Source organism: Falco naumanni, chromosome 6 (assembly GCF_017639655.2).
Source record: "Falco naumanni isolate bFalNau1 chromosome 6, bFalNau1.pat, whole genome shotgun sequence".
NCBI classification, from domain to species: domain Eukaryota; kingdom Metazoa; phylum Chordata; class Aves; order Falconiformes; family Falconidae; genus Falco; species Falco naumanni.
Genome location: NC_054059.1, coordinates 45,789,603 through 45,816,628, shown reverse-complemented (window position 1 = coordinate 45,816,628; position 27,026 = coordinate 45,789,603). Strand labels below are relative to the sequence as shown.

Here is a 27,026-nt window from a genome sequence, read left to right as displayed (position 1 = left end):
ACCACACTCTGCACACAAGCCTCTGTGGCTGCTGCTTCTGGACACCTGTGTGAGCGTATCTCATTGGAAATGAACTTTGGTTGCCTCTAGCTGCACAAGGAAAGTCCTTGACAGTAATATTGCCACAACCTCGTTCTAAATTAGGTATAGTAACTGACACTTGCTGATTTTTTTCTTTGACAACTCAGTATTTGTGTTATATAAAATACTTACTGCAGTCTGTACTTCTGGAGTACATTCATCTCTTGTCTCCTCTACTGTCAACTCTGCTACAGGCAGTTTCTCTTCTTCTGAAGGCTCCTGCTTTGCAAACAGCTCTTCGTTGGGAGCAACCGCTTTGACGCTGTGAAACACTCCGTCATGTGATGAAGATTCCTCTGCTGTCCTCTGCCCTTCAGATATTTCTTCACGGTCTTCTACAACTGCTCCTTCACATGCCTGCTGCTGTTTTTCATCTCTCAATACATCTACATTTTCATATCCTTTGCCTTCTTTAATTGCAACAGATACTTCAATTCTCTCTGAACCTTCGTGTAGAATCAGCATTCTCTGAATGCTCTCTGCGCTTCCCCGGGGCTGGAGGCCATCCTCCTTGTGTTCTCCTTTTTCCAAGGACTGTTCAAGCAAAACAGTTTCCTGGCCTACAATGTTGCCATCTGTAGCATCATCTTTCACTTCCAACTCAGTTCCTTGTACTGTTGTAGTTGTAGTTGCTGTCACGGTTCTTTCACTAACCAGCTGTGCTACATCTGCTGACTTTACTCTTTCAGCAACTTCATGAAGAACTTTTTGTGTCCGTTTGTCCAATTCTTTCAAATTTTGTTCGGTGGCCTCTACTTCTTGTACAGGTGTAACTTCCTCTGTAGTATCAGGGGTTTCTAACAACTGTGAAACAGCAGAAACCATCTCAGTTGTCTCCTCAGCAAGGGACACTTCCATTGTCTCTTCAGTGCAAGAAGCTTCTGCTGTCTCCAGAGCTGTCACTGCTTCTGAGGTTAGCTCTAGCTCACTTGCTGTGGTGTCATCACTTACACCCTTTCTTGTCTCTGGCACTGTCTTAGCAGCTACCTCTGCTTCTTCCACAATAACATCAGATTCAAATGTTTTCTCAGTTTCTTTCTCTTCCTCTTCTTTTGCCTGCTCAATGCACTCTGTCAGAGCAGCAGATATCCAAGACGGTGACCTTTCTTCAATACTGGTAACTGCCCTTTCCCCTTCCACAACGGTAACAGTAACTGCATGTACAAGCCCTTCATGTGCTTGCTCAGTTCTTAGGGTCTCCTCTAATTTTTCTGTTCCCTCTTTCTCTGAGATTTGTTCTTTCATTGCTTCAGCATCTTTCACTTGCTGGGCTTCAATTTTCTCCTGCTCTGCTGCTTCGTATTCAGATAAAGGAACAACAGCTGGAATATCTGAATCTTCTTCTGTTGTTTCTGCCATGTCTTCTCTTGCTTGTCTAAGATGAGTTGGTTCTGGCTTTCCATCTGACTTTTTCTTCCTACGCCCAGGCATTAATTTTCTAAATGGAACCCATGATTCATCTTTTCCAGGCTCACCATCCGATGTTGAATGCTCCAGGCTAGATCCCACAACAGAGTCTTCAGTTCTCTCTTCCATTCTGGTTTTGGATCTCCTTCTTGGAGTGACTAGCCTTTTAAATGATTCCCATGTTGAAATACCTTCACCTTCAGATGGGCTTCCAGCCTGTTCTGGGGAAGAATTCCCTTGTCCTTGATCGCTTTCCTGAGAGCTAGTAAGAATTGCATCTGTTGCTGTTTCTTTGCTCTGTCCAGACTCTTCTATTTTTTGGCTTTCTTGACCAAGCTTATGTTCAGTTTCTTCATCAGATGATGATGATTTCCTGGCTCTTTTCTTTGAAGAACCTACACATATAAAAGCTTCCCAGGACACAGAGGTGTCAACCTTCCTTTTGGGCTCTTCTGTGATTTTCTCTGGTTTCTGGTCCATGCCATTTTCTTTTAATTCTCCCTGATTTTCATCAACAATGTTTTCAGTTGCAGACACTGCAACACTCTTTGTCTTATCAATTTCTTCTTCTTTATCGCTTTCAGAAGGTCTTCTGACACGTTTTTTGGGAGTCACCATCTTTTTAAATGATGCCCAGGGTGTAACACTTTCTCTTTTCCGCTCCATATCTGAAACTGCAGCATCTTCATTTTCAGTGACCTGCATTCCATCTACAGATTTTTCCAAAGAAGGAATTTCATTCATCTCTTCAGGAGAAGAAGCAGAACTCTCCCCCTTCTGTTCCTCTGGGCTATCTGGGGAATCTGATAACTGCTGAATTGGTTCACCCTGTTCCCCTAACTTAGATTCTTCTCTTTTGCCTTTATGCTTCTTTCCAGACAGTTTTTTTAATCCGGTACCTGTGAAGAGTTTCTTTAAAGGGCTGCCTTGTAGTTTAGTTTTTTCCTGAGAAGAGAGCAGTTCAGCTTCATTTATGATGGCTTCCGGAGACCTCTTTCCAGCTGCCTCTTCAGGAGTTATTTCTGTGGTTATTTCATCTGGTTTGATAGTATCAGTTGTAACTATGCCAGTTTTTCCCTGTGGTCTTTCATCAGTGGGTTTGATGGACTGTTGATCATCCTCTGTGTCAACTGAATGTTCAGAAGCAGAAAAGGACTTCAACCCAGGAGCACTCAGAGTCAGTTTTGTCTCATCTGCTTTGCTTTCTTTCTTCTCTGTGGTTCTATCCAGAGCGTCTCCTTGTGTGATGTCTGCTGTGGGTGACATTTTCAATTCTGTTTCCTCTGTTTTTCCATCAAGTGTTTCTTTCCCCAGTGGGGCAGGTTCCTTTCCTTCTCTTCCTTCAGACTTTTTAAGCTGTTCACTAGAAATTTCAACTGCCAAAGATCCTGCTTTGAGTTTCTCTTCAGAGGATATTTCAGCTCTGTCATCTATTTCACACTTTTCCATTGACTCCAGTTTTTCTCCCACAGGCAGGACTTCTGAGGATGTTTTCAGTTCTCCATTCACACTGTCAGTGACAACGGGTACCACTGACCTTGGTTTTGGTGGTTTCTCTGTCACCTCACTTTCTTTCTCTCCTTCTTCAGCTTTTTCTTCCTTTTTACCAAGATCTTCTGGGACTTCCACAAGTTTCCTTTCTTGATCATCCTCTTCAGCGTTTTTCTCCTTAGCACCTTCTTTAACAGCTGCTACTGCTACATCCTCTTTTTGTCCCTGCTCACCATGCCTGATTAGCCCTTCCTTCTCACTTGCTTCGACTCCTGTGGCTGCCACAGTCTTTTTTGACTCTTGCTCTTCTCCTTCAGCTTGCTTCTCATGCGCTTCAATAGTTACTGCTGTCACATTCCTCTCTTCACCGTGCTTCTCGAACTCAGGTTTCCCTTCCTTTTCACTGGTTTCAGTTGTTAATGTTGGTCCCTCTTTTTCTTGCTCCTCTTCTTTCGTAGGAGACTGTAGTTCATCTTCTTTAGGCTTCCTAAAACTCTTCTTTTTTCTAAATCCAGTCCATCCCTGAGTAAAAAATTTTCTTAATGGCGATGCAGTATCAGTGACTAAGGCAGCTGACTGAGAACAAACCTCATTCGCCTCTGGTGTTTTAGGAGATTCATCTTCTGTTTTTTCATTTTTCAGTGTGTCTTTGGTGTTGTCTTCTGCAGACTGCGCATCCTCAGGCATCGCTGTTTCTTCTGAGCTGACTTCTTTTTGATCATCAGCTCCTTCAGGGACTTGTGTTTCCTTTTTCACAGTAAGCAGTTGAACTGGTTCCGATTTTCCTGTCTTTTCCTTCTTCACTGTAAATCTGAACCCAACAAATTTAAAAACCTTTTTAAAACCCAGATCATAAGACTGTGGCTCAGATGCGTGGTCTTCTGCATCTTCTTCCAAAGATGGCAACTGTTTAATTGTATGAGCATCCTCTTTCTCAGCGTCTACACCGTCCTTGGTGCTTGAGTCAGATGGACTTGTCTCCATAGTTTCAGTGTCTTCCTTCAAAGTTAAACTAGAATGTTCTGTTTGTCCAACTGTTTAAACAACAAAACCAAAAACTCAGTTAGTTTCCTTCTCAATTTAATGCTATATTATACCTTTATATAAACAATCTTTTTTCGTTTTTACCAAATTTCCCTAAATACACTTGTTCTATTATCTGTGTGCCTCTTCTATGTGCTATTAACTTTTTTAAGAACTAGTTTTTGTTCTAAGATTACTATAATTCCTTTCCTTCCTTGTATCATTGTATGAGTCTTTCCAAAGTTTATTTCCCGTCATTACTCAAAGAATATACAGTACAATATATGTAATTATTCCTGAAGCAAAGCTCAGTACCCTTTCCACACAGGGAGAGACCTCTGAGAGAAAAGGAAACAAACAATAAAAAATTGTGTTGACCTAAAATGATTACAAGAAAAGAAAAGCTCATTTTACAGCTTTGTCCCCCCAAAATACTAAGATTTGAAAATGCCCAAGGGAAATTTCCCAGTTTTCTGAAAACTTGTAACTCCCCACACAGTTACATTACAACATACTTGTTTTAAAGATCATGAACCTTGGAATTCTCTCATACATCACATCACCACTAATGCCACACAGAAAGCTCATCTACAGCAACTCCAGCTCGCTTAAAATGAATGAGGTTGTTACTACGCAAGCAGGTAAAATCATACCCTCCGCTGCTCACAAGTCTGTGTTTGCACTGTCTCTTGAGCACCATTTGAGTTTTTCCTCAGGACACTGGCAACCACCATCTCAGTCCTGGTGAGACAATTTAAGTATTATCACTCCCTCTGGCCATGAGCTGCCTAAGTTCACAGGCTGGCATTTAAATTAAACCCCCTGAAATGCAGCTGTTAAGAAGCCAGCACACATCCATCTTGGAGCACAAAATCACAAGCACCCTATGGCCCAAGTAAGTAACTTTGCAACGAAAATGTGGAAAGGAACAAGGATATCAAGCCTCTGAAGTTCTGCCATTCAAACACAAAAAACGAGCAGGTAAAACTGCTGTTGCCTATAAGGAGAATTTTAATAATAGTAGTAACTGTGTGATGAACAGTGCAACATGTGAAGATAAAATCTATAGCATCTTCAAGATACCAAAAGATTCTTGGGCTTTGATACTGCCAGGGTTTCTGTTTAACATTGTTCCTGAGCCTTGGTTTTGTGGAACAGGTGAAAGTGCGAGGCCATGAGGGAGCACACTCCTCTCTGACCAAATGTTAGAATGCTAAGATGACAAAATAAAAGAAAGAATAATTAATGTTAAACAGCAACATCCTGGGAGGAGGCATGGCCCCTTTCTTTTAAGTTGTACATATGTTACTTCAATGCCTAAAGGCATGCAGGAGGCAACTTTCAAAAGTACAAATGCATCACTGAATTCCCCAAAGTGATTTAGCTTTTATTTGTTCCATCTTTAAGTTGATCTAACTCTGCATTTGGCCTTGCTTTGTGCAGGGGCTGGACCACCTGCTCTCTAGAGGCCCCTCCCAGCCTAGATGCTTCCTCGATTCTGCTTGCCTACATCCCCTGCGAAAAGAACTGCATCTTCCTAAGCACATAGACAACGCGGTCTAGGTAAGACTGATACAAAATTAAATCTACAAGTATTCTGGCTTCTAATAGCTATGTGGAGGGCAAATTACATTTATATTCACTAGCAGCAGCCTAGTGGCTGTTGTTTCTCAGTTGACATTAGGAAAGCTTTTTGTTTTTCCTTTATCTAACAGTTTAAAATTATTTACTTCAGTTGGTACCTCCTAATTCACTTAAAAGTCTGACCTCTGGTAACATCCTAATTCCCTGAACACTTTAAAAACATTCAAACTGAGTAATTTGTGATGAAACAGGGTAAGAAGAAATGGACATTTTCCTGAAGAAGCCAGGATTATTACTCCATTGGTAATACACCTCTTGCAAACACCAGAACACTCCACAAGCAAAAATAACTCACTGCGAGGACACTTTGACCGTGGCAAGGTAGGGAAAGGAAATGAGGATGTAAGCACAGCTAGAAGCAGCAATAACACAACTGAACTCACTTTTCATTTTTAGATGCTTACCAAAGAAAAACTGATGTGATTTATTTTACTAATATTTTTGGACACTAATGAATCAAACATTATGTAGTTGTATGCTGAGACTATACAAGGATAAAGTCAAGGGACTGGTTTTGTATCTGTGTTAATTTGTTCCCAGGTCCAGAAATAAATTCCTTGTCATTTCCATCAAATTATGTAATTTAACAGAAAGGTTATCATGGCTTAATGGGAATTCACAAAGTTAGAGGCATTTCTTCAAATACTAAGGTACATATTTTATAGCTATTTAGTAACAAATACTTTGATATATTCTTCAGTTTGTCTACACTAGAAGTAATTTTTCTGGCTGAACCAGGTATGAAATTAAACACTGATCATTTAATGTTAAATAAAAATTTGTTCATGAGCCAGGCCTCTTCACGCTTCTGGTGGAGTCTATAGAGTCTCCCTTCTGTTCTCCCTCAGTCCTGCACTAATGCCAGTGTGCTTACCCTTAGACACATGGAAATCTCTATCTCCATCTGACAGGGCTTAGATAAAGGTAGAACAAAAACCGGGGCTGAGTGCCAGTGGGGAACGCTGGGTCTAAGTGGGAAAGACCAGAAGCAGGAAGGCAGTAGGAGTGGAGAAGTCGTCAACAGACACTTGTGACTCTCACCAGGCAACTAGAGACACAGCTCTCCAAGGGTTCCTCGTTCCTCTTGCAAACGCTCCCTGGGAACGCATGCGTACCGTTTTGAAAATCTTGATCTTTCAAACGTATTATTAAGAGTTTATAGCTGCAGTTGAGGCTGCATTGCTTTTTTTTATTTATTCCTAGAATACAAACTTAGTGTTCAAGAGGAGTTTCAAGGTTTTACAGGTAAACAGGATTACTGAAAGAGGGGAATGATATAGAATGCGAGTGAATGAGGTATTCCATTTCCAAAGTGAGAGATAAGATATATGACTATAGCGTGTAAAGGTATCTCTTCATATTCATGATCGGCAATCAAAGGATTTTTGCTTATTCCATTTATAAAATATGTTCATAACACCCTAACATAAAGACTATGTCTCTGTAAAATGCTTTGCAGGTGAAAAGAGCCGAATAACTATTACAAAATCTGCAGATACGGTGTATGTATTAAGATAGGAAATACAATCATAAAAACAGAGAACACAGAGTTTAGAGACATAGTGATAAGCTTTCAAACCTGTCAAATCAGGCTGACAGTAATTAGGTCTTCCTAGTGAGTCCAGCAAACATGCTACCTTGCAATACTTCGCTGAATAAATTGCAAAAGGAAAAACTAACAGAAGTATCGCCTGACTGCAGATGTACTTTTAATACCAGTCTGAAAAGCTGCAGCTGTGCTACACACCTCACACTTCCATCGCTCCCTCATAGCACACAGTGGGTATATGCAGACTTAGTCTACGAACCCTTCAATTCCACAACAGAAATCATGTAACCGTTAGCTGCTAAGTGACCTGCTGCCATTGTCCCCAGTCTCTACTTTGTCTGCTTCCTTCACATTTAAACCCCTGAAGAGTCTTTTAAACAATTTCCAATGCACTTCCTCAGCACTCGAGGAGAGAGTTGCCATCCAGGAAATCTGCCTGCATGCTGCCAGGAGGCTGCCACTGTTGTGAAAGTATGACTTGGGTGTATATTGACTGCAGGCTTGTCACACAAGATACACCCCAAAACGTGTTTTTGTATCCAATGGGGCACTAGAGAAACAGAAGACTCAAGAAGTCAATTGTACATGCTGAACTTTAAATTTAGCAGTCAGATTCTTTAATGATGTTTTTGCGAATTATATTCTTGGTGTCTAAACATTGTTAGTGCACTTCTCAATGCAAAGCAAACCATGAGTAACTCCACTTGGAAAGGTTTGGAAGTAATTTACACAATGTATTGTTGTTCAGAGTACTGTAACATGTCATTACCACAGGTATTTTGGCAAGACAACTAGCACTTTCTGAATGAATTCATTGAATTTGAAAGCATCTTTAAGAAACACAGGATATCTTCATCAAAATATCTACCAGGAAAAAAAAAATCTAGTAAAATATTATGAAGACAATTTCTTTCGGTATGTCTTGAGCAGGGCTGCACTTCACCAGCTACATGCTAGTCAACGAAAACAATACAATAAAAATATATCCAGAGGCAGCAATAAAAATCAAAGGTGATATCATAAAACTGATCCACTTTGCTATTTAAATCCACTGTGGCTAAGAACGAACGCTGAAATTCTACTGTAACTGCTTACATACAAGTCAACATTTTTAAATGAATCAAGGTGCTGCTTCTGTTTTAATAACTGCAAGTGTTTTATTTTATTCTGAAAGAAACATGAGATTGACAGTCTTAGGGAATGAAAAATGGTTGATTTCACAATTTCATAGGTAGCTTACTCTATGGTAAGAATTTATTTCTGGTTTATCAGAAGTATACTGATCAGATGTTGGAAAATAAGTATTTTCAGAATGATTGAATTTCTGTCTCATCTTATTAAAAATGATATTAATAAATAACTTTTCTCTTTTAGTAGGTTGACAGACACCGCTGGCAGTGCAACTTAACTGCTCCCACCATCTCATCTGTCTCTAGAAGTGAAAATGTGTTTCTCCCCTTGCAGTTGCCAGAGAGTTAAAAAAGAAAAGAAAGAAAAAGCACTCTGACTGCAAGAGTTAAATCCACAGCACTTCATGTGCTTGCAGTCAACCATGTCAACATCTGGAGCTGGTTGACTTTTCCCCCCAAGGATTTGCAGCACAGCACTGGATTTTTTCCATGAATTCCCTACATTCTCAATCTCTCAGATGGATGTCACACACACCCAGCGCCCGCCTCACAAACTCCACTGGCCACCAAAAGGCTCCAGAGGACTTTGTGCTGTTTTCATTTACTCAGTGTTTAAGTATTTAGGGCCAAATCGTACTTTCAGTCACATACACAATACTCTCCATAGGTTTGCATGGGCGTAAGCAAACACTGAAGCCATAAGGCTGAAGGGGTATTTTACAATCATTTGCCTCCACTGTGTCTAGATTTGCTACGAATAAGACTTGTAAATAAAAGAAACATCTACTGCTCTAAAACTCACTCAGAAGGCAATGAAAAAAAATAATTTGAACAAAGTGTCCATGATACACCAAGCTTTTATTCGTTAAATGCAGTTTTCCCTTAACCCCACAATTTGTCAAATTATTATTAGAATCGTTTAAACACAAAGTCAAGAAAGGGTAAAAACTGGTAAGGATGGGGAAGCAGCAATTAAAAAACAAAACACAGTTTGAAATTACATTATCTATGAAAAACCTGCCCTGAACAGATTTATTTAGAATAAAGTAGCTGTTTGGAATTATTACTGGAATTGAATACTTGAGCAAATTAAAAAAAAAGGGCAAGTTATGCTTTTAGGTTTTCATTGCAGAGTGTAAAAACTGAACATTACACCACAAATCCTGATTCTTTTAACCACAAGTTTCAGGAGGATGGGTTTAACAAATCAAGCAAACACACCACCCACTTCACAGTAACAAAATAACACAGAAATATGTCCAGGTGTTACACTTCTATGATTTTTTTTTTTAATTTTATTTTAACTACAAGGTTTAAAGTCTGTGACACTGCTGCTTCTTGACAATATATTTCACAAATTCTTCCTTCCTTTCCCTACTATTCACGATATTTCTTTCCATTTCAGTGTACAAAGAGTTTTTTCATGGAAAGAATACAGCTTCCTTCCCCAATCTATTCACTGAATTATTTCTAAGGACCGACTTGCCACGTTAATTGTGGGGAGGGAGTTCTTTCATAATAATTAAATAATGATGGAGGATTTACAGAGGGTTTTGCATACTAAATTTCACAGTGCATACATGCAATTCATGAGCTTTCGAACCATGTTGTTCTTTCCAAGCTTTAGAAACAAATACCATTAAATTCAGCCTTCAATTTTCCGGTATTTGAGTGGCAACTGAAGAGTGAAGTTTTAAGACCTCACATACTTTTGTGTGCATTTTTAAAAAAGGAAAAAACCTGCAAAATAGCTGTCATTTCTCATGGCTTAGAACTCCTTAAGAAAGCAAAAGCAATGTCCCCAGAAAAGGACACTGTACATAACCTCATATTAAAAGAGAGCACCATAATTTCCGCTGTGATGCTGTAACATTCCTCATGAAACTTTATTTTTAGAAGATAATGCTTTAGCTGTACTTGTCTGCTCCAACCTACAGACCAACTTCTCAAATTCCAGCAAGGGAAGTTACGCATTTCATTCATTCAAGATTTTAAGATATTTCTTCTTTCATTTCAATGTTTCAAGAAACACCACTAAAGATAAAAAAACAGTAATGTTCTTCAAAAATTATTTTGTTTGTTTGTTTTTACACCAGAAGGGTCATTAGCCATGGCTTGGACATACAGTTACTGTAGTTAAAGATTCTTCATTAAATGAACTTAGAATAATGAACTGCTCTCAGCTGTTCCGCTTGGGAACCAAACCGGCATGCTACAAATATTTATGAAATTTCATGGTTACCCATGCTGTCCGTGTCTCACATTCAGTGACTTGGTTCTGCTTTTTAAAATAAAATGTATTCACCAAGCATAAGATAGATGCAACACTAGCAGTCTGGTATTTGAGGGAGAAAAAAACCCAACAAATCTACTCTGCTAGGAGCAAGGACAGGATAAGCAGGTAACAGGTCAATAAATGCTGGAACATTTTTGAGAAACCCTAATGATTAATAATGAAAATGCACAATGAAAAACAGATTGGAAATTTTCTTTATCGAAACGACTGCATAAAGCATAACAAAAACATTGTAGACAAACTTACCACAAAGGAGATGTAGCTGCATCTGCACGAATTAGACACACGATCGCGTAAGACACTCCTGCATACCAATAAGGAGAGGCACTCTGCCCCTTCCAAGAAATGGCAATCTGTACTACAAGCTAGATGCAGTTCTTGCAAAACGTACTACAGAAGCAGCTGTGCTGTAGCCAAAATCCAAGTTTCTCCAAGAATTATTAAATAAGGAAAACTTCAAACGATCAAACTGTGCAACCCTATGAAGAGATTGCTTTTGAAAAACAGTTTAACCTTTAATTACTAACAATAAAGGGAAATAAAAAAAAATAGAAAACCCTTGAGGAAAAAGACTCAGCATGTGATAAGCTCATTAAACATCGAGTTTAATGAAAACCCTATTGTAAACAGCAGTAGGATATCTCCTCCCCTACTAACTGATTCAAATCACGTACAGTCCTCCCCAGGGTCAATTCCAAACGGAGCCGGACTTCTACAGTCTTTGTTGTCAATATGTATTGTAAAGTTAAAGTATTTTGCGTGAATAAGCCCCCACTATTTGTTGAATTCATTCACTAGCTCTAGCAAATAAAATATAAGCGAGTAAATAATTAATACAATGAAATAAAAAACCTTCCTAGATTGTTAAACATCATCGACCTGAGGGAAATTCTGACGTAAATTAGTGATCTGTAGTAAACAACGGTGGGGTTTGTTATTTAAATTTCATAATGCCACTTTGTTTCCTAGAGAAAGACACAAGTTTGTGTAAAACCAGATAATTATTTTTCTTTTAATTCTTTGCTCCTCTGGATACTCTCTCTTCAGAAAGCCCAACTAGTTTATGGTGTTAGCGCTCACACTTCAGCAGCCCATGCACTGCTTTCTTAAATAAGATGTACAGAGTTCAATGCATAGATAGCACCGAGGTTTTGATATCACCGGCTGGGATCCCGCCACCACACATGCATGTAACACACCTCCGCACAACCACCACCACCGCCTTAATCTCCTCGGGATTTTGCTTCGTTAAAATTAAAACAGCTGTAAAGTAACAGCTTCATTTCTCTCATGCAAAATTTTTTGCAACATATAAATGACGCTCGCTTCTACGTTTCCTTCCATTTCACCACGGTTAGTGGTATTTTGCTGCTCTACTGCTAGATTAACATAAAACAGCATCATCAGTGTGGTCACTCTTGCTTTTTTTTCTGTTCCTCAATTTCAGATACCATGTCATATTCCAGTACCGCGGGAAAAAAACCTAGTTAGCATCTTCAGATCTGTAGAAGCCTTGCAATACAAAAGCACCACATCTAATATCCGATGGAGGTGATGAGAAATGTTAAAGTTTCAGCAGCCTTCACTTGGAAGCGGTTCTCACTGAAGGTATTTAAGACGGACCTTTTAACCCCTAACGCCCTGCCGGGAAATCTAAGGAAAGTACAACATACTTCGGAAAGCCGAAGAAGCCCCACAGCGAGTGGCAGAGCCGCTGCAGCCCAAGTGCCCAGGCACCGAGAGCCACCAGCGGAGGCAAAACCGGCCCGAACGCCCGTGCGGGTCCCCGCCGCGCCTCACCCGCCATGGCCACGGTCCCCAGCATCGGTCCCCAGCATCGCCGGGCGGCTCCGGGCCGGGCCGCGTCCCAGGTACCTCCTGCGCGCCGTTGGGATGCGGAGTGGGGGTTGCGGAGGGGGGATGCGGAGGGGACGATGCGGAGGGGGGGTGCGGAGGGGGGGATGCCGCTACCCCGCTCCCTCGCCCGCCCCCGCCCCGCCCCCCGAAGCGCGGCGCAGCTCCTCCCCGCCTATCGCTGCCCTGCTGGCAATTAAAATCATTACGGCTCGAAATACCCGGCTTGCAACTCCCTTGGGCCGCTGACCAGAGGAGATACCGGCTCCGCAGCCAGCGGCCGCTACCGACCGAAGCGCCGAGCGCTGCAGCTCCCGCTTCTGCCACACCTTCCCGATGGCTCTGCCAGAGTATCCCGGCCAAACCTCAACAGATGCTCGTTAACAGCCCTGAAGCAGTTTGCCCCTCAAACAAAAAACCCACATGAAACACTTTTGTTTCTCCGTACTGAAACATTTCCTCCTTTGCCTATTAACAGTCACTTTGTGGTTGAGATTCTTTTTTTTTTTTTTTTTTTTTTTTTGCTGCTTTCATTTGTTTGGGTTTTTTGAATTGGAATTCTCTACAACCTGATTACATCATAAATTGTCCCAAATTCTCCTGTCCCAGGTTTCAAAAAAGTATTACTTCAGATGCTTGTAGTATAGTACTGTGATGCTGCAGCAACTCTTCCTGCTAGTAAAAAGGGATGCAATTTGATAAACCAAAATGTAAAGGATCAGTTGGTATCTGATACAGGACCTCGTATAACAGTAGCCAGTGTAATCCATAGAAATCTTGTTATCTCCAGAGTTCTGATGATACACAGAGACTTGTGCCAGCCAACCACAGCCCCTGTCTGCAGCTCTGACTGCCAGCACCAACTTCCCAGTGAATTCACCAGGCTTCCCCTCGGTTTAATCTGATAGTGGCAACTCTGATGAGTCTGGATCACCTCTCAAATGGTCTTGTGAATGTGAGACTCAAATAATGACAACAACAAATCAAGCAACTCAGAAAACATTCAAATCGTAAATATTCCTTTACTATAGGCAACTACCTGTGTTGCCTCAGCACTCAGTGTCACGATGCCTTATTTCTGACTTCACAGACTTTGCAAACAAGGTGAAATAAAGAATGAGTGGGGAATGTGAAGAAGTGCAGAGTTAAAATGATGTATTTCTCTACGTGGAGCATTTAAGAGATACCTCTGCCCCACTTTTTTTCATCTGCCTAAAGACATGTGGACCAGGCTCTGTAAGGTCCAGAGGGGTGGATACGAACTGTTACGAATACCTGAATGCGGTCTTTACTTGAAGAGCTATCTTTTCAATGCCTGATCAGACAGGTTTTATTTGTCTCTATGGATGATGTCATTTTCAGCTATTGTTACCAGAAAACACATGCTGCATTGCCTCCATAAAGAGCTTTTTCACTTTGAGAACAAACCCGAAGAATGGTTTTCCGTTTCACATAAACTATGCTACCATGTAGGCCTGGTTTCATGGGCAACAGTAAAATAAATCCTGACTAAAACAGCAGCAGCACACAACCACATGAGAGATAATTATCAAAGAAAGCGAAGACTTTTCAGGCAACCTACTCGCATCCAAATTTGTAGTGCTACACCTATGCCCGCAACACATCATGCATTTGGTCACATGTAACTATCTGCATGCAAAGGGAGTATCTCACCTCTTCTTTATTACACATCCTAGGAACACCATTTCTGTACAACTGAAGCTACAAGCCAGAATTATTCAACAAGAATTATCACCTTTGACTATTAACTTGAAATTCATGCTCCTTTAAAGGCCTTCTCTGTTACTTAATCCAGAAGCTGAATACCAACACGAAACCTTCTGACATTACTTCAAATCATCAGGTATTTTCTCTTCCTTCACGACTCGGGTTTAATGAGTATCCTCTCTCCATCCCTACCCACTTGAGAGTCAAATTTTAAAAAGAAGCAGTGTTTACCTTGAGTGAAAGATAAAACATGTTGCATCCCATTTTTACAATGCCAAAAGCCTCTACCAATATGATAAAAAAAAAAAAAAGGCACAAAATCTCAGCATAAAATATGGCAACTTTCCATTGTAATAATAGTGTTACAGCAATTAACCTGAAGATGTGGCAAGGAACTGCCGTTACTAGAATTCAAACCTCAAAGCACACTAAGGGCTACACAAATGCCTTCAGCTGCTCGGATGTGCTCCATCCTACCCTTTCCCCATCCCTCCCCTGCTCTCTCACACCAGCACTAGCTGCCTGCTCTGACAGAAAACTACCCCTCGCTCTTGCCACCCCTGCCAAAAAGGTCAGCGCGCAGCGGGATCACCGAAGCGGATCTCTCACTGCACGTCTGCAAAAGGGAGCAGAGGGAAGGGGGCAGCAGCAAGAGGCTGCTGAGGGCAGGAGGGGTGGGCTGCCAGTTTGCACAGGAGAAAGAGCAGCACATTTCCAACTGTGCAGCAAGGCAAGGAAGAGATTCCCAGGACAGAGCAGACAGGGGCACCTACAATGAGAAAGGTTTTGTGATCAAAAAGCAAATCTGATTAAAAGCAGTAGGAAAGAGAATTTTAATCAAGGTAAAGCCAACAGAGCAGCAGCCTGTCTCTTGCCTTGAGTTCAAAATAGTTTATTATCATTAATATCACTAATGAACGAACATAAAAGGATTTCTGCTCTACAAAGGAAGAGACAGGCCCATGCAGCAGAAACTCCCAATGTAAGAAGTGGAAACCGAGCTGTTCCTTCATGTGAATTGTCAAGAGACCAGCTGTGGGCAAGCAGAGGCACCACAGGGTGCACAGAGAGCAGAGAACCTCCTAAGGGGTAAGGGGTAGCACCCCCCACCACTGACACCACAGCTTCAGTCCACAACCCATTTGTTATCTGACCTCTGCTACAGAGAAAACGCATCCCAACAAAACAATGCCCTAGAAGAAGCACTTGAGCAACCAAGAGACCACGTGAGTAACTACCTACCTGTTCGCTAGGAGACCGCTAATTGAGCCCCATTTCAACTGCTCACTCCATTTAGCACGCAGGCCTCTCTGATCTGCCCACTGAACACAGGTTTTTACTCACCATTTGTTTCAGCAGCCTCTGCTTGCTCTCCAGGTGGTTCTTGGAGGGGTGAAGCCACCTCTGGCTGCTGCCCATCCAGTTCCTGAGGTGTTGTAACAGCTCCTGGCTGCTGTGGCTCCTGTGGTGAGACTTCATGCTCCAAATTGTCTGCGTTAACATGAGGTACTGATAAACTTGCATCTAAAACCTGCATGGTCAAGTATTGGTTGAAGGATGGTAGAGAAAGAAAGACGGGAGAAAAAAAACCAAAAAACCAAACATCAGTATTAGGTCAGGTTTTTTCCCCTACAGAATACTGTTCTTTCATTCTCATGCAAGCATTTTGGGAAATAAATGCTTCGGTGCAGTATTCCTCCTTCCCAAAATTATTAACTTTAATAAATCAAAGTAATTCTGTGAAAAAAAAATACACCAAGACATAATCTGGGGCTATTTATTTTATTGTTCTCCCACATGAAACATGTGGAAGAAGCAAGTCTTACAGACAATGGCCTATAACCTTGTGTAGAAATTGGTTTCTAGCATGAAGAAAAACCCCGGGATAATGTGAGTCTAGCTGATGGAAAGATATTTTTAATTCTTCTAAATGTCTGGCCCAATTTCCCTGATATATGCATGAATACCATCCACATTATAGCCTTTAGTATCGCTCCTCTGCTGACATGCTTATCTTATCATCACAAACAACACAACTACAAAGAAACTGAACTGTTCTGGACAGAAAGCAGAATATAAATCCCATGAGGAAATTCAATGAAACTGGAATTAAGCTAGAATTTTTGGGCCTCAGTTATTAGGCATAGATTATTCATACAGGGCAGAAAAAGCTTTGCAGTTCTTTGGGATTCTGCACTATAATATTTGAAATATTTTGTCTAGATTTGCTAATATATGTACAAAACAAATATCTTTTTCAGCTTCCACATTTGATACATTTTAATTATTTGTGTTGGTTTGCCATACAACAAGGAAGATACTTTCAGAAGCATATTTTTATTTAGAAAGTATGAAATGTGTTACGGTCATTAAAACCCACTTCTTTACCCTTTCATTATTTGTTTGATTAACTACCTTTCCAACCAATTGTATTACCTTCCGACAGAAGCCATTTCAGCTAATTAACCACGTCTTAAATCCCTATTCCTGAAGAGTAGGTTTAAAGTTCCTCTGGTAGAATGGCAAACCTTAATTACATATCATTGTCTTATTACTCAGCTGTGCTCCCAAAATGCCGCCATTGAAGCCCTGTTAATTAAGCGAAGGAATCACAGATACAGCCCATCTTTCAGTGTAATGTAACATCCAAACGCTTGAAGCAGCAAACTGGGATCAGGAAGATGCCACATTCCTGACGATTCTCTTCCAAACCCCACCAAAACAAGCTTCTGAATGAGGAGATCCATTTATTTATTTTTATTAGCAATTAGCCTGCTGCAACGGAATTTCAAATCAACATACAAAGTGCGGGGCAGACGGCTTTCCTCTTATCATTCCACCCCCTTTTCATGCGCTGGGCGGGATCCAAGAGAAGCGCCGTACCCTGCTTCCACAGGCAATGAAGTGTGCGTTCGGGTTCCCAATTTTCAGTTCAGAAGCCCTTAATTAAGCCAAATTGTTTCCACCTGGTGTTGCTGCGCTCCTCAAAGCTGCCTTTCACAGCCACATAATCCACCTCACGAAAAAGGACCCCATTCTGCTCTACTGCCAATACCACAGATGGAATAATTTGGCTTCAGAGTTTTCACATGCTGAGACCAGATATTAAATAGAAGAAATATGAAATGGCTCAACACTCAGATTACATTCCCGCTTCTCACATCACCCTTCTCATAAATCTAAAACACAGGAACTCAGGAGGAACAAAAATGCCACACCACCGAACAAAGGCATGTAAACTCTGGGAAGCTCCTCCGCAGTTGCACACAACATTAACTGAATGCTAGTAACTGATTAAAGACGAGGAACAAATTGGCACAGAAAATAACAGCCTAATTCTTAAAGGGCTTTGAGATTCTTCAATACAAATTTATTACAGGGCAGTTATTTTTTTTAAAAAAAATGAACTTTACTCATTCATTCTTGTAAGACAACTGCTAGTCCTGCAAACACAAGAAACTTAATTTTACTGGCTCTAAGGGCACTTGGCTATCTGAAGGTAAATCCACAGATGGCTATTTCAAGATGACACCTTCAGAATTAGCACCGACAATTCTTTGAAGTCACAAGAAAGGCAACAGCGCTGAATATCTTAGCACTCCTCACTTTACTCAAAGATTTCCTTGCCTTTCTTTCCAAACCTCCCCCAGTCAGCAAACCATTCTAAAGCTAGTCGTATGTATAGACATACACGTATAGATGCATAGTCTACGATTTGCCTAAGTTCCTAATATGGACCTGCGGACCCTGCAGGGCACCAGGGTACAAAGGCATCAGGTACCACAATGCAGTACAGCTTGTCTCCTTTTTAAATTGAGCCCTGAGTGTTATGACAAAATATTATCTATGGTAACACTTAATATTCCCCCCGCTCCAAATTTATTCTATAGTTGCGATGCGTTCAGGAAAACAGTGACTATGTATCATCCCACAGATTTGTGACCAAAACTCAGAAGTCACTGGATCTAGCAGATAACACTTCCGATCTGCAAAATGCTGTGATACATTTAATAACGTTTTTACATTTAATTCTGTTCTTCATACTGGAAGGTAATACTAAAACCAGTTTTTACTACCAGCTAGTATAATTATAATCCTTGTTCACTCTGTACGTAAATTCAGTTTTGAAAGCAGGACCCATCAGTCAGAACTAAGCAAAAATGTAAATACATTTAAAACCTCACTATTTTCAGATTTGACCAGACATGCAGTATAACCCTACCCTGCCAGGGAACGGGGACCTTTTTACCTCAGTCTCTTGAGAAGGAGTTTGATGTCATTCTTGGCCATACAAAGGCAAATTTAGATTTTCAAATCAAGTGTTCCACTTTAAATAATTGAATAATCACAGCTAATAAAATAATAGTGTTTTTGCAATTTAAAGTGCATGCAAGGGAGAAGAAAATATGCATCTTTAGGGGATTTTTAATGTGAAGGGAGACACAACAGCATTGTTAGTTTTAAAAAAAAGTTTTGTGTTCTGACACAAGTTGCTCAGGCTCTTTATGAGGGTCAGTGCAGTCTGTCCCAATGCGTTAGTCCTCAAAAGAAACTAATTTCAATTTTCACTCACATTAACCGCTTCATTTCTCTGAAGGGATCTAAAATGCAGTTTAGTCCAATTATGTCTAATTTAGTGAGTTGCGTTCTTAATTCCATTGGGAATAGCTGTAACGCTTAAACAACTATAAGTCAAAGTTTAAAGAGATGGGTGAAAACCTTAAAGAGAAAATTAATGGTATTAGGAATCCTGTTATTCAGCTCTGTGTATTTATCTACAGGTAATGAGACATTACAGTTGGCAGGTTTATCAACATTCATCAGGTGTCTGCAGCACACATTCATCACTCTCCTTTGATTATTGAGATTATTAATTAATTTATGAATATGTTGTCTCACAAATGCAGGCGAAACTGCAGAGAATTGGTTATCCAGTTTGCTGGTCCTTCAGCTTCTTCATTCCCCAAACAAAGGGCCATCAGTGAAGCAACACTTCAGCTTCTGTCATGCCACTACTATACATCATGTACATATTTTTTCCAAGACTTCTTTCACACCCACCACAAAGGTGGAAGCAAAGGGCAGCCAGCCAGCCAGTGAGAGTAAAATGCATAGGGCTTGTTACCCAGGTCACTCCAACCAACAGCAGCTTCTGCACCATTCTGCACACACTGTTAGGTCCGCCTGTTGGATCCCATTAAATGCACATAAAATTTAAAACATATAAAGTAAGTAACACAAAGAATTACAGGAGATATGGATGAACACCAGGTCCTGATCTCACCATATGCTAGCACACACTTCATTCATGCACTGCTCTGGAGGGGCTAGCAGCACCCAGCTTCTTCCCCCACTAGCAATCACCACCATTCCCAACATTCCTTGTACCAGACCCAAATCATTCCAGGGATTCCTCACACCAGGCCCAAATGCACCAGAGTTAATTTTGCCTCATTCTGTTAATCCTGCTACACTGATTCTACATTAGATTACTAAAATAGACAGATCCAGCTGTCTGAACAACTGAGCAAACTAACATAATGGTCTCTAATATTTTTCCTGAAGTTTGATTCTGAAACTTTGGGAAAGCTTGCAGCACTGTTAGTGTGCTCAGGGGGTCAACTCTTAACACAAGCTGCTTCATTAAAGAGATCTTCAAAACACCAACATTTGGAAAAAAACCCTGAATTTAGGTCATTCCAAGTCTTTGTTCACAGCAGTTTGTCTTGTTTTGCATTAGTTAAGGCATTAGAGATTCATGGGATATTGCAAATTTCAGGTGGAGAAAATATAAGGCCCTTAAGTCTATGAGGCACATTAACAGCATACGTAATTTCAGTACCTTACTTCTGGGTAACAACTCCTGCAGACAAAGCCAAGAGCCTTCTCCTTACCTTTCAGTCCCTCAGATCCATTCTATTCTGTCCTCAGCCCGATGCCATTGTGACACCTTCTCATGGACGACTACCCTCAAAATCCACATGACTAAAACAAACCCAACAGTTTCTGCTCCCAAATCACCTCTGTGATCTCTTTTGGCAACCTGTGAAGGAAGCATTACTCCCAACCTGCCACTCTGGTCTACACCTTAAGCTTCATCCAACTTGAGCTCGCTCCCAGGTCTCGCATCTTTCAGCTCTTTCTGCACAACCATCCTTGGACACCACCTTACTCAACCATATACACATGGCTCTAAGTCATCCAGACCCTAAGGATCAGTTAGAGCAAGGACAGAGCACAAAGCAAGTTACTCTCAGTTAACTACAACCACAGCTTGCATTTCCAACCAGAAGGCCTTTCAAAGACCCGACACTCCTCTTTGCATCTCTTTAGCTTCTATCACTTCAAACACAAGCTAATTGCCTTGGCTTTCAAAGTGCCCAGACACTCCCTCTTCCACCTCCCTCTTATCTCCTGTATGATTAGGGGTTATTTCACGCTTTTGGTGGATCCATGACACCAATTTCCATTGTGCATTTTTTCAATTAAGCATTTTTATGCTTTCTCCCCAGCCACCCCACAGGCACGGGCGGACCTCCAAACTGTACCACCACACTGCATCAGTTTCTTCCTTCCGTCGGAAAAAAAGGACTTAAAGGGAGTCAGACCCTGTCGAACCAGGAGATCCCTGCAGTCTCCTTATTCAGATCAAATGCCTCAAACCAAGGCTCTTAGAGACGAAGCCTAAGGACTATCCTTTGGTACTTGGTTTAGTTTTTACCATTGCAAATGTAGTATTTTCAGGCTGACACAGCTCCCTCACAAGAACGCAGTTGTTTAAACAGCAGATGTATGTCTGTCCCAGCTGTTATTTGTCAGGCACTCAGACAATAAGACACTCTGACATCTCAGCTGGTAACCTCTTTAGAAGAGACAGTTCCAAATATTTACTGTCTAGAAGACACTTGCTCTCATTACAACGCAGGTAGTGTAATCGAGTTACTACTCAGAAATGGGAACCAACCCCAAAACACCTTCTGAACCAGTCGCTGCTCTTGAGTGGGGGCCCTCCCATGTGAGCAAGCCCGGAATTTACCACATGAATTTTAAAGCCATCGATTCCCATAAAAGATTATCTCTCCCAAACCTAGATTTTGCTGCAAGAATAGCCTATTCTATAGCATTCCAGTATTTTTCCAGATCCTCTCCTTAGAAGTCTCCCTGTACTGTTTCAGGCAGCTGTTCCAACACAGCTCTGCTCTGTCAGCAGGGCTGCAGAAAGAAACCTGCATTAGCACTGGTACCTTGAGCTTCTAAATAAAATCAAAGCCGGGTGGTGGTAGGGGGAGCGGCTGTAATTGCTTTAGCTGAGACACTGGTAGGATGACACAGCTCTCCTTGCATCACCCGCATGGCTGGTAGTTGCATTCCGCCCCTTGGGACTTTGGAGGGTCCCACACTGGAATCTTTTTCCAGCTCTCCCTGATGCTCAGCATCCAAATAGGAAGTCAGGCAAGAGGTGCATCACTGCTATGAATGCAGAGGGAGCTCACAAGATGGAGATGCCTGACTGGCCACGTGTTGCCACTGACAGAAGCATCACCCAGTTCCCTGCCTGCTCCCTGTCACAAGGTCCTGCCTGCTCCTGCTGCCCGAGTCCCAGAAGCCAACGCCTCTTGCTAAATCAGCAGAGAATAACCTTGCAAAGAAACTGAACGGCTTTCTAGGGGGTTCGCTCCCTGTACAAGCTCGCCCAGGGCCAGAAGCAGCAAAGAGAAGCTGCAGGTGCCCTGGGAGGAGGCAGGAGCACAGGACCAATCCCATCAGACGCCTCAAAGCTTCCGTCAGTCCATGACACTTGAGGCTTGTCTGGTCTCCCCTATGAGACTAAAAGGATCTTGTTCCTACTTCTAGCACTATTATTACTGAAATTTGTTAAATCCTTCTCAGGCTGAGCTTCAGGCCTCCCTGCTGCTCAGGGCAGTCTGATGGGGAGGTTTCACAAGCAGACAGGGTCTACCAGCTCACTGCCACCAACGGGGAAAGTTTTTTTCATTTCCCCTTCTTCCCGCTGCAGATGTTTGCATCGTCCTGGATCTGGGTCTCACCTGGCCATCACAGGAGTCAAATTCATGCATTAATACATCAGGGAACTGGCCCAGAGAAAAAAAAAATCCACTGTTTCCTGAAGGGTTAGTGAGTTTAACCTGCTTATGGAAAGTTGAGGTGGGGACCAGGCACAGCATGAGGTGGGACTGCATCATGTGGGGCAAGACAGAGGAGATAGGTAGGAGAGGAAGAAAAGGACGTAGAAAAGAATATTACTGCTCAAACAGCAAGGCGATAACTCTACCAGATAGATCAGCCTTTGGTGGGACCACACCCCATCCCTGGATTTCAACAGGACTTTGGGTGTTGATACACAAATCTGATGGATTCAATTCAGGCATGCAAATGGATTAGTACCTCCAGGACCTGTCATGCTCCCCTGCAGGGGGGGCCTCCCACAGCGGGGCAGCTATACAAGATAAGGAGCAGCTCCCACAATGCCAGAGTTTAAGCCTGGTCTGCTACAGCAAAAAAAAGCCACCAGTTTCAAGTTCCAGTAACATGCTGGACTGGAAACTCTGGAGCTGCCTTTTCTGTAATTCACCAGCAACCTGTGAAAGGATGGGGTGAACAGCTGAGGTCCCAACCCACGGAGCCCACACTGAACCCGCAGTGCTTGCGAGCCAACATCCAAGGCTCCTAAATATCTCTAGCACCGCAGACAAAGTGCTTTACAGGGTCTCTCACTTCTCCTGGGCTGTAGAAGTCAGAAACACTGAAACATACACTCCGCTTTCCAGTAACCAGGACACCTCTAAAGCTGGTATCTGGCCAAAGAGTCACATGTGAGTAAAAAAACAGCTACAAATTTGGTCCTTTCTAGAAGAAAAGGCAAAGAGGTTTTTCATCTTGTACAAAATACAACTATGCCATGAAAGAAACCTGATTAAACATTTTGTGGGCTTTCAAGTGACCAAAAGCACAACTGCTGTGAGATTTTATAACCTATGTTAGACTAGTTGCCTAGACAATTTGTGATCGACTCGCCAAGGCTCACTGAAGCTGGATTCCATTGAAGTCAGTTTTCAATGTTTTTCTTCTAAAAGAGGGGGTTGTGATAAGTGTTTTAATTTGGAAAGCACAAGAAAGAAGACCATCCTTCAAAATGTCCCCATTGTATCTTCTGCAAACAAATTAGCTCTTTGACAGATTTCTCCAGGGGCATTGCAGATCTGGTAATTTTCAAATTCAAAGGGCCGAAAGGAGAAACGATGAAAAACTGTGTCACAAATCTCCATGAAATTACCTTACTGTAGTAAGAAGAGACTAAATGAGATGCAAAAAAAAAAAAAAAAAAAGTATGAGCAAACTTCATTAAAACTTTTCTTCTTATTTAATGTAATGGAAGGCAAAAATAGCTGTTTTAGAAGAACAGCAGTAATACAGCTTCTTACAGCAGTGGAATGATGAGAGAACTCCTTCCCCACCTTTAAACAGTTCCACTTACACAGCAAAGTAAAAATCTATTAGAAAACATTTTTCCTAGCATGTAAAACACACAAAACATAGTAGTAGTAATAATAATAATGGCCTGCATTTGACAACAGATCAATGCTGTTATCTTTGTCGTGGGTCTTAGTTCCCATAACTGGATAAATACGGCTATGAATGTTAATATCCCTTCTTCAAAATCACATTATCTTCATTTTTAAACAGTCACAGTCGCCAAATGCTTGCCCTCTATAAAATCACTCGCGCCTAAATTTCAGCATCTGAATTCTACAATTGCCCAACGCAACTGCTAAATATTTTGTTAAGCAATACCAATCCCTAACACTTACTCAGTTAAAAAGAAAATAAAATACATCTCAGTTAATTTAAAGTTGATTCTCAATGCGGTTTTCAAATCTGTCAAAACACACACAAGGAGGTCTAGTGGCGGCCGGGAACTATGGGAAATTCAACTTGAAAGTTAAATCTGAACCACAAGGTCAAAGAAACAAAGTCATAACCAGTTCTCAAGCTCTAACACACCCACACACCAGTGACAGAAACTTTGGAATATCCCTGCTCGGAGGGCCCAGGCTCCGAGGAGCCTGAAGAAGGGGACCTCGGCAGAACGCCGGATTATCTCTCTCCTAACAAACTAACGCCTGACCGCAAAGCAACGCTACGTCAACACGTAGATGCACATAACCTCCCTTTCAGTCCCAGAATCCCCTAAACGCGCCTATTCCAGAGGGATAAATGGGTTCATTCATAATCTATTTTTAAACACCAGGCATGTTTTAAAAGAATTTCTTTCAATTCTTCAACGCCTTTATTAAGAATAACACCGAGGGTGAGCCCCTTTGCTCCCTGCTGGCCCAGAGTTGGCGAGTCACTCCCCTCTCCCCCCATGCGGTATGGCACCCGGGCGCACGGCAGCCACCGATGGCGGCCGCCCCCCTCCCCACCCGCGGCGGGGGGCTGCGGCTCAGGTGCGCCCGAGGCCGGGGGGTGCGGGCTGCGGTGGGACGGCGGGGGGGGACGCCGGGGCGGGCGCCCCGCTGAAGGAACCGCAAACCCGGCGGGCTGGCCGCGCCCCGCCGCGCCTCCCACCTGCATCCTGGGGAGGGGCGGGGAGGGGCGGGGGGGCTGCGGAGCGCGGCGGGAGCCCCGGGCGCCGCCGCCAGCCGGCTGCGGGGCCGCAGTCAGGAGCTTTCCTGGCGCAGACCCGCGGCGGGTGGGTGCGGCCCTGCGCCCCCCCCGCGGCCGCACACAAAAGCGGCGGCGGCCCCCGCGGCCACCCGGGCCCCCCGCCCCGCCGCCGCCGGCGGGAGTTTTATGACTGCGGCGCTGGCCGTGGCGCAGTCCCGGCCCCGCAGCCGCCACTGCCCGCGCCCCGGCTCGGCGCCCGGCCCGGGGGTGTCCGCACGGGCGCGGCAGGTGCCCGCCGCCGCGGCGGGAAAGTTTCCCCGGGCCGGGGGCGCGGCGGAAGCCGCCGCCCGCGTCCCCCCTCCCCGGCTCCCCGCCGCCCCTGCCTTACCTTGGCGGGCTCCGCCGGCGGCTGGGGCGCCGCTGCTTCTCCTGCCGGCAGCGGCTCCGGGGGGGTGCGGGGGGGCCCGGCGGCGGCCCCGTCCTGCGGGGCGGGCGGCTCGGCGGAGCTGCCGGCGCCCATGGCGCTGCCCCGCGGCCGTGCGGAGCCGCGGGCGGGGGCTGGCGGAGGGCGGAGGGCGGCGGCGGCGCTGCCGGGAATGAAGCAGCCCGGCTCTCCGCAAACTCCTTTAGGGAGCGAGAGGAGGGGAGGAAAAAAAGGGAGAGAAAAAAAAAAAAAAAAAAAAGGCGAGCGAGAGCCAGCGAGGAAAATCACCTCCCCCGCTGGTCCCCCCGCCCGTCTGCCTCTTGCTCCATCACATGAGCAGAGCCCCGGACACGCCTTGCAGCATCAAATCGGGCTGATAAGGAGCGGCCAAGGGGGGCAGCGCCCTGCCCGCCGCCGCCCCGCCGCCCGGGGGCCGCTCCCCGCTCCCCTCCGGGCACGGCCTGGGGGGGGCACCGCCTGGCCCCCCGCGGCGGCACCGCGGCGCTGACTCAGCGTTTCAGCCCCCTCCCCGCCGGCCCGGGGCCAGAGCCGGGTCGAGCCACCGCCCACCAGCTGCCCCGGGGTGCCCCTGCGCCCCCCGCCCGGCCGCGCCGCCCTGAACCCCCGCAGGGCTTCTGCCGGCTCGTGGCTCCAGGGCTGGGCTCCGGGGCCCCAAGCCTTCGTGCCTCAGCCGTGCTGGGCCTGTCTGCGAGAAGGACGCCCAGATTTCGGCCGATGCAGAAAAGTAGGGTCCTATGTCTTAGGCAACTTTGGAGAAAAAAAAAAAAAACCTTGATTTTTTAAATTTTTTTTGGTCACGCAAGACAGGTTCCCTTCTATTAGATCATACCGGATTACATGGCATGAGCAAGCAAAGTGAAGAATATGGTAGTTTCCCTCCTAGCCCCAAACACCCAAAGCTTCTTTTCCCATGCCACAAAAGCAGGACCAACGTGTATGTACGCATGCTGCTATCCAGTACTTTCTAAAAGTACCAGCAGAGAAATAGCATGTATATTAAAAAAAAAACCCGACCACAATATGCCAAATGGGTAGCAAACAAACCTTTCACTGTTCTTCACCATAACTACAAAATCTTATTGTTATAAATACATAAATCTATCCATCCTCTATGGAGTGCATGGCTAAAATCAGATATGAGCTGAAGAGTTCATAGTATATACTATAGAACTGTATACATTTTCCTTTGGAACACTTAAACCAGTCCTCACCCACCAAAAGACTGGTTCATTCAGAAAAAAAAAAGCATTCCTTTAAAAATCCATTCAATAAATTGCCTGATCTCTGCATATGGGTCAGTTTTTTCCCTAAAAAAATCAAGACACATGAACTCAATGACTGAAAAAGCCCCTGCAGCCGTTCCCCTTAGCTGATACGAGGATCTGCCAGAGTCGTTGGCATTCAGCAGAACAAAACTGCTGTGGTGGATCACAAATGGAATCAACATCTCCCCCTTTCTGCTTGGTCTTGCTCATTTTCAAATCAGCCTTTTTTCTAATATATCTGTGTGTGCCACAGCAGGAGCGTGTTGTCCTTAAGCCACTTACTTGCCCAACAGTTTTCTTAATATTTCATTATTTGTTGCTCATCTTCGAGAAGTCAGTATTGGGCCATTTCTTTTACAGAAGAGCAGCAAAAGTGAGAAGGGAGTAAAAATCAGTTTTGTGGTCGCCTGGTTCAGAGAGGTGGAAACAAAACCCACTGAAAGGGGTGGTTAACTCTAGGCTTTGCCAGACTAGGGCTGCTGGG

The 27,026-nt window shown here is 43.5% G+C and overlaps 1 protein-coding gene and 1 long non-coding RNA gene across 5 annotated transcripts in view; one reads left to right on the top strand and one right to left on the bottom strand.

Moving 5' to 3' along the window:
* The window catches only part of AKAP12 (A-kinase anchoring protein 12), a 34,165-nt gene extending 8,698 nt beyond the window's left edge, over positions 1 to 25,467 (bottom strand). Inside the window, exons 1-3 of one of the 4 annotated variants that reach the window (XM_040597737.1) lie at positions 25,221 to 25,467; positions 15,548 to 15,734; positions 214 to 4,013 (exon numbers count right to left, since the gene is read on the bottom strand). In XM_040597737.1, coding sequence (XP_040453671.1) covers positions 214 to 4,013; positions 15,548 to 15,734; positions 25,221 to 25,352 — 4,119 coding nt within the window. In that variant the 5' untranslated portion in view covers positions 25,353 to 25,467. Of the gene's footprint in view, positions 1 to 213; positions 4,014 to 10,867; positions 10,963 to 12,421; positions 12,531 to 15,547; positions 15,735 to 25,220 lie in introns of those variants that run through there. The other 3 variants (XM_040597736.1, XM_040597738.1, XM_040597739.1) reach the window with 3 other exon arrangements.
* LOC121089931 lies at positions 12,600 to 15,709 on the top strand. The gene is made up of 2 exons (XR_005828427.1): positions 12,600 to 15,429; positions 15,581 to 15,709. It is a non-coding gene; the product is annotated as an uncharacterized LOC121089931 (long non-coding RNA).
* Positions 25,468 to 27,026: the final 1,559 nt, after the last annotated feature.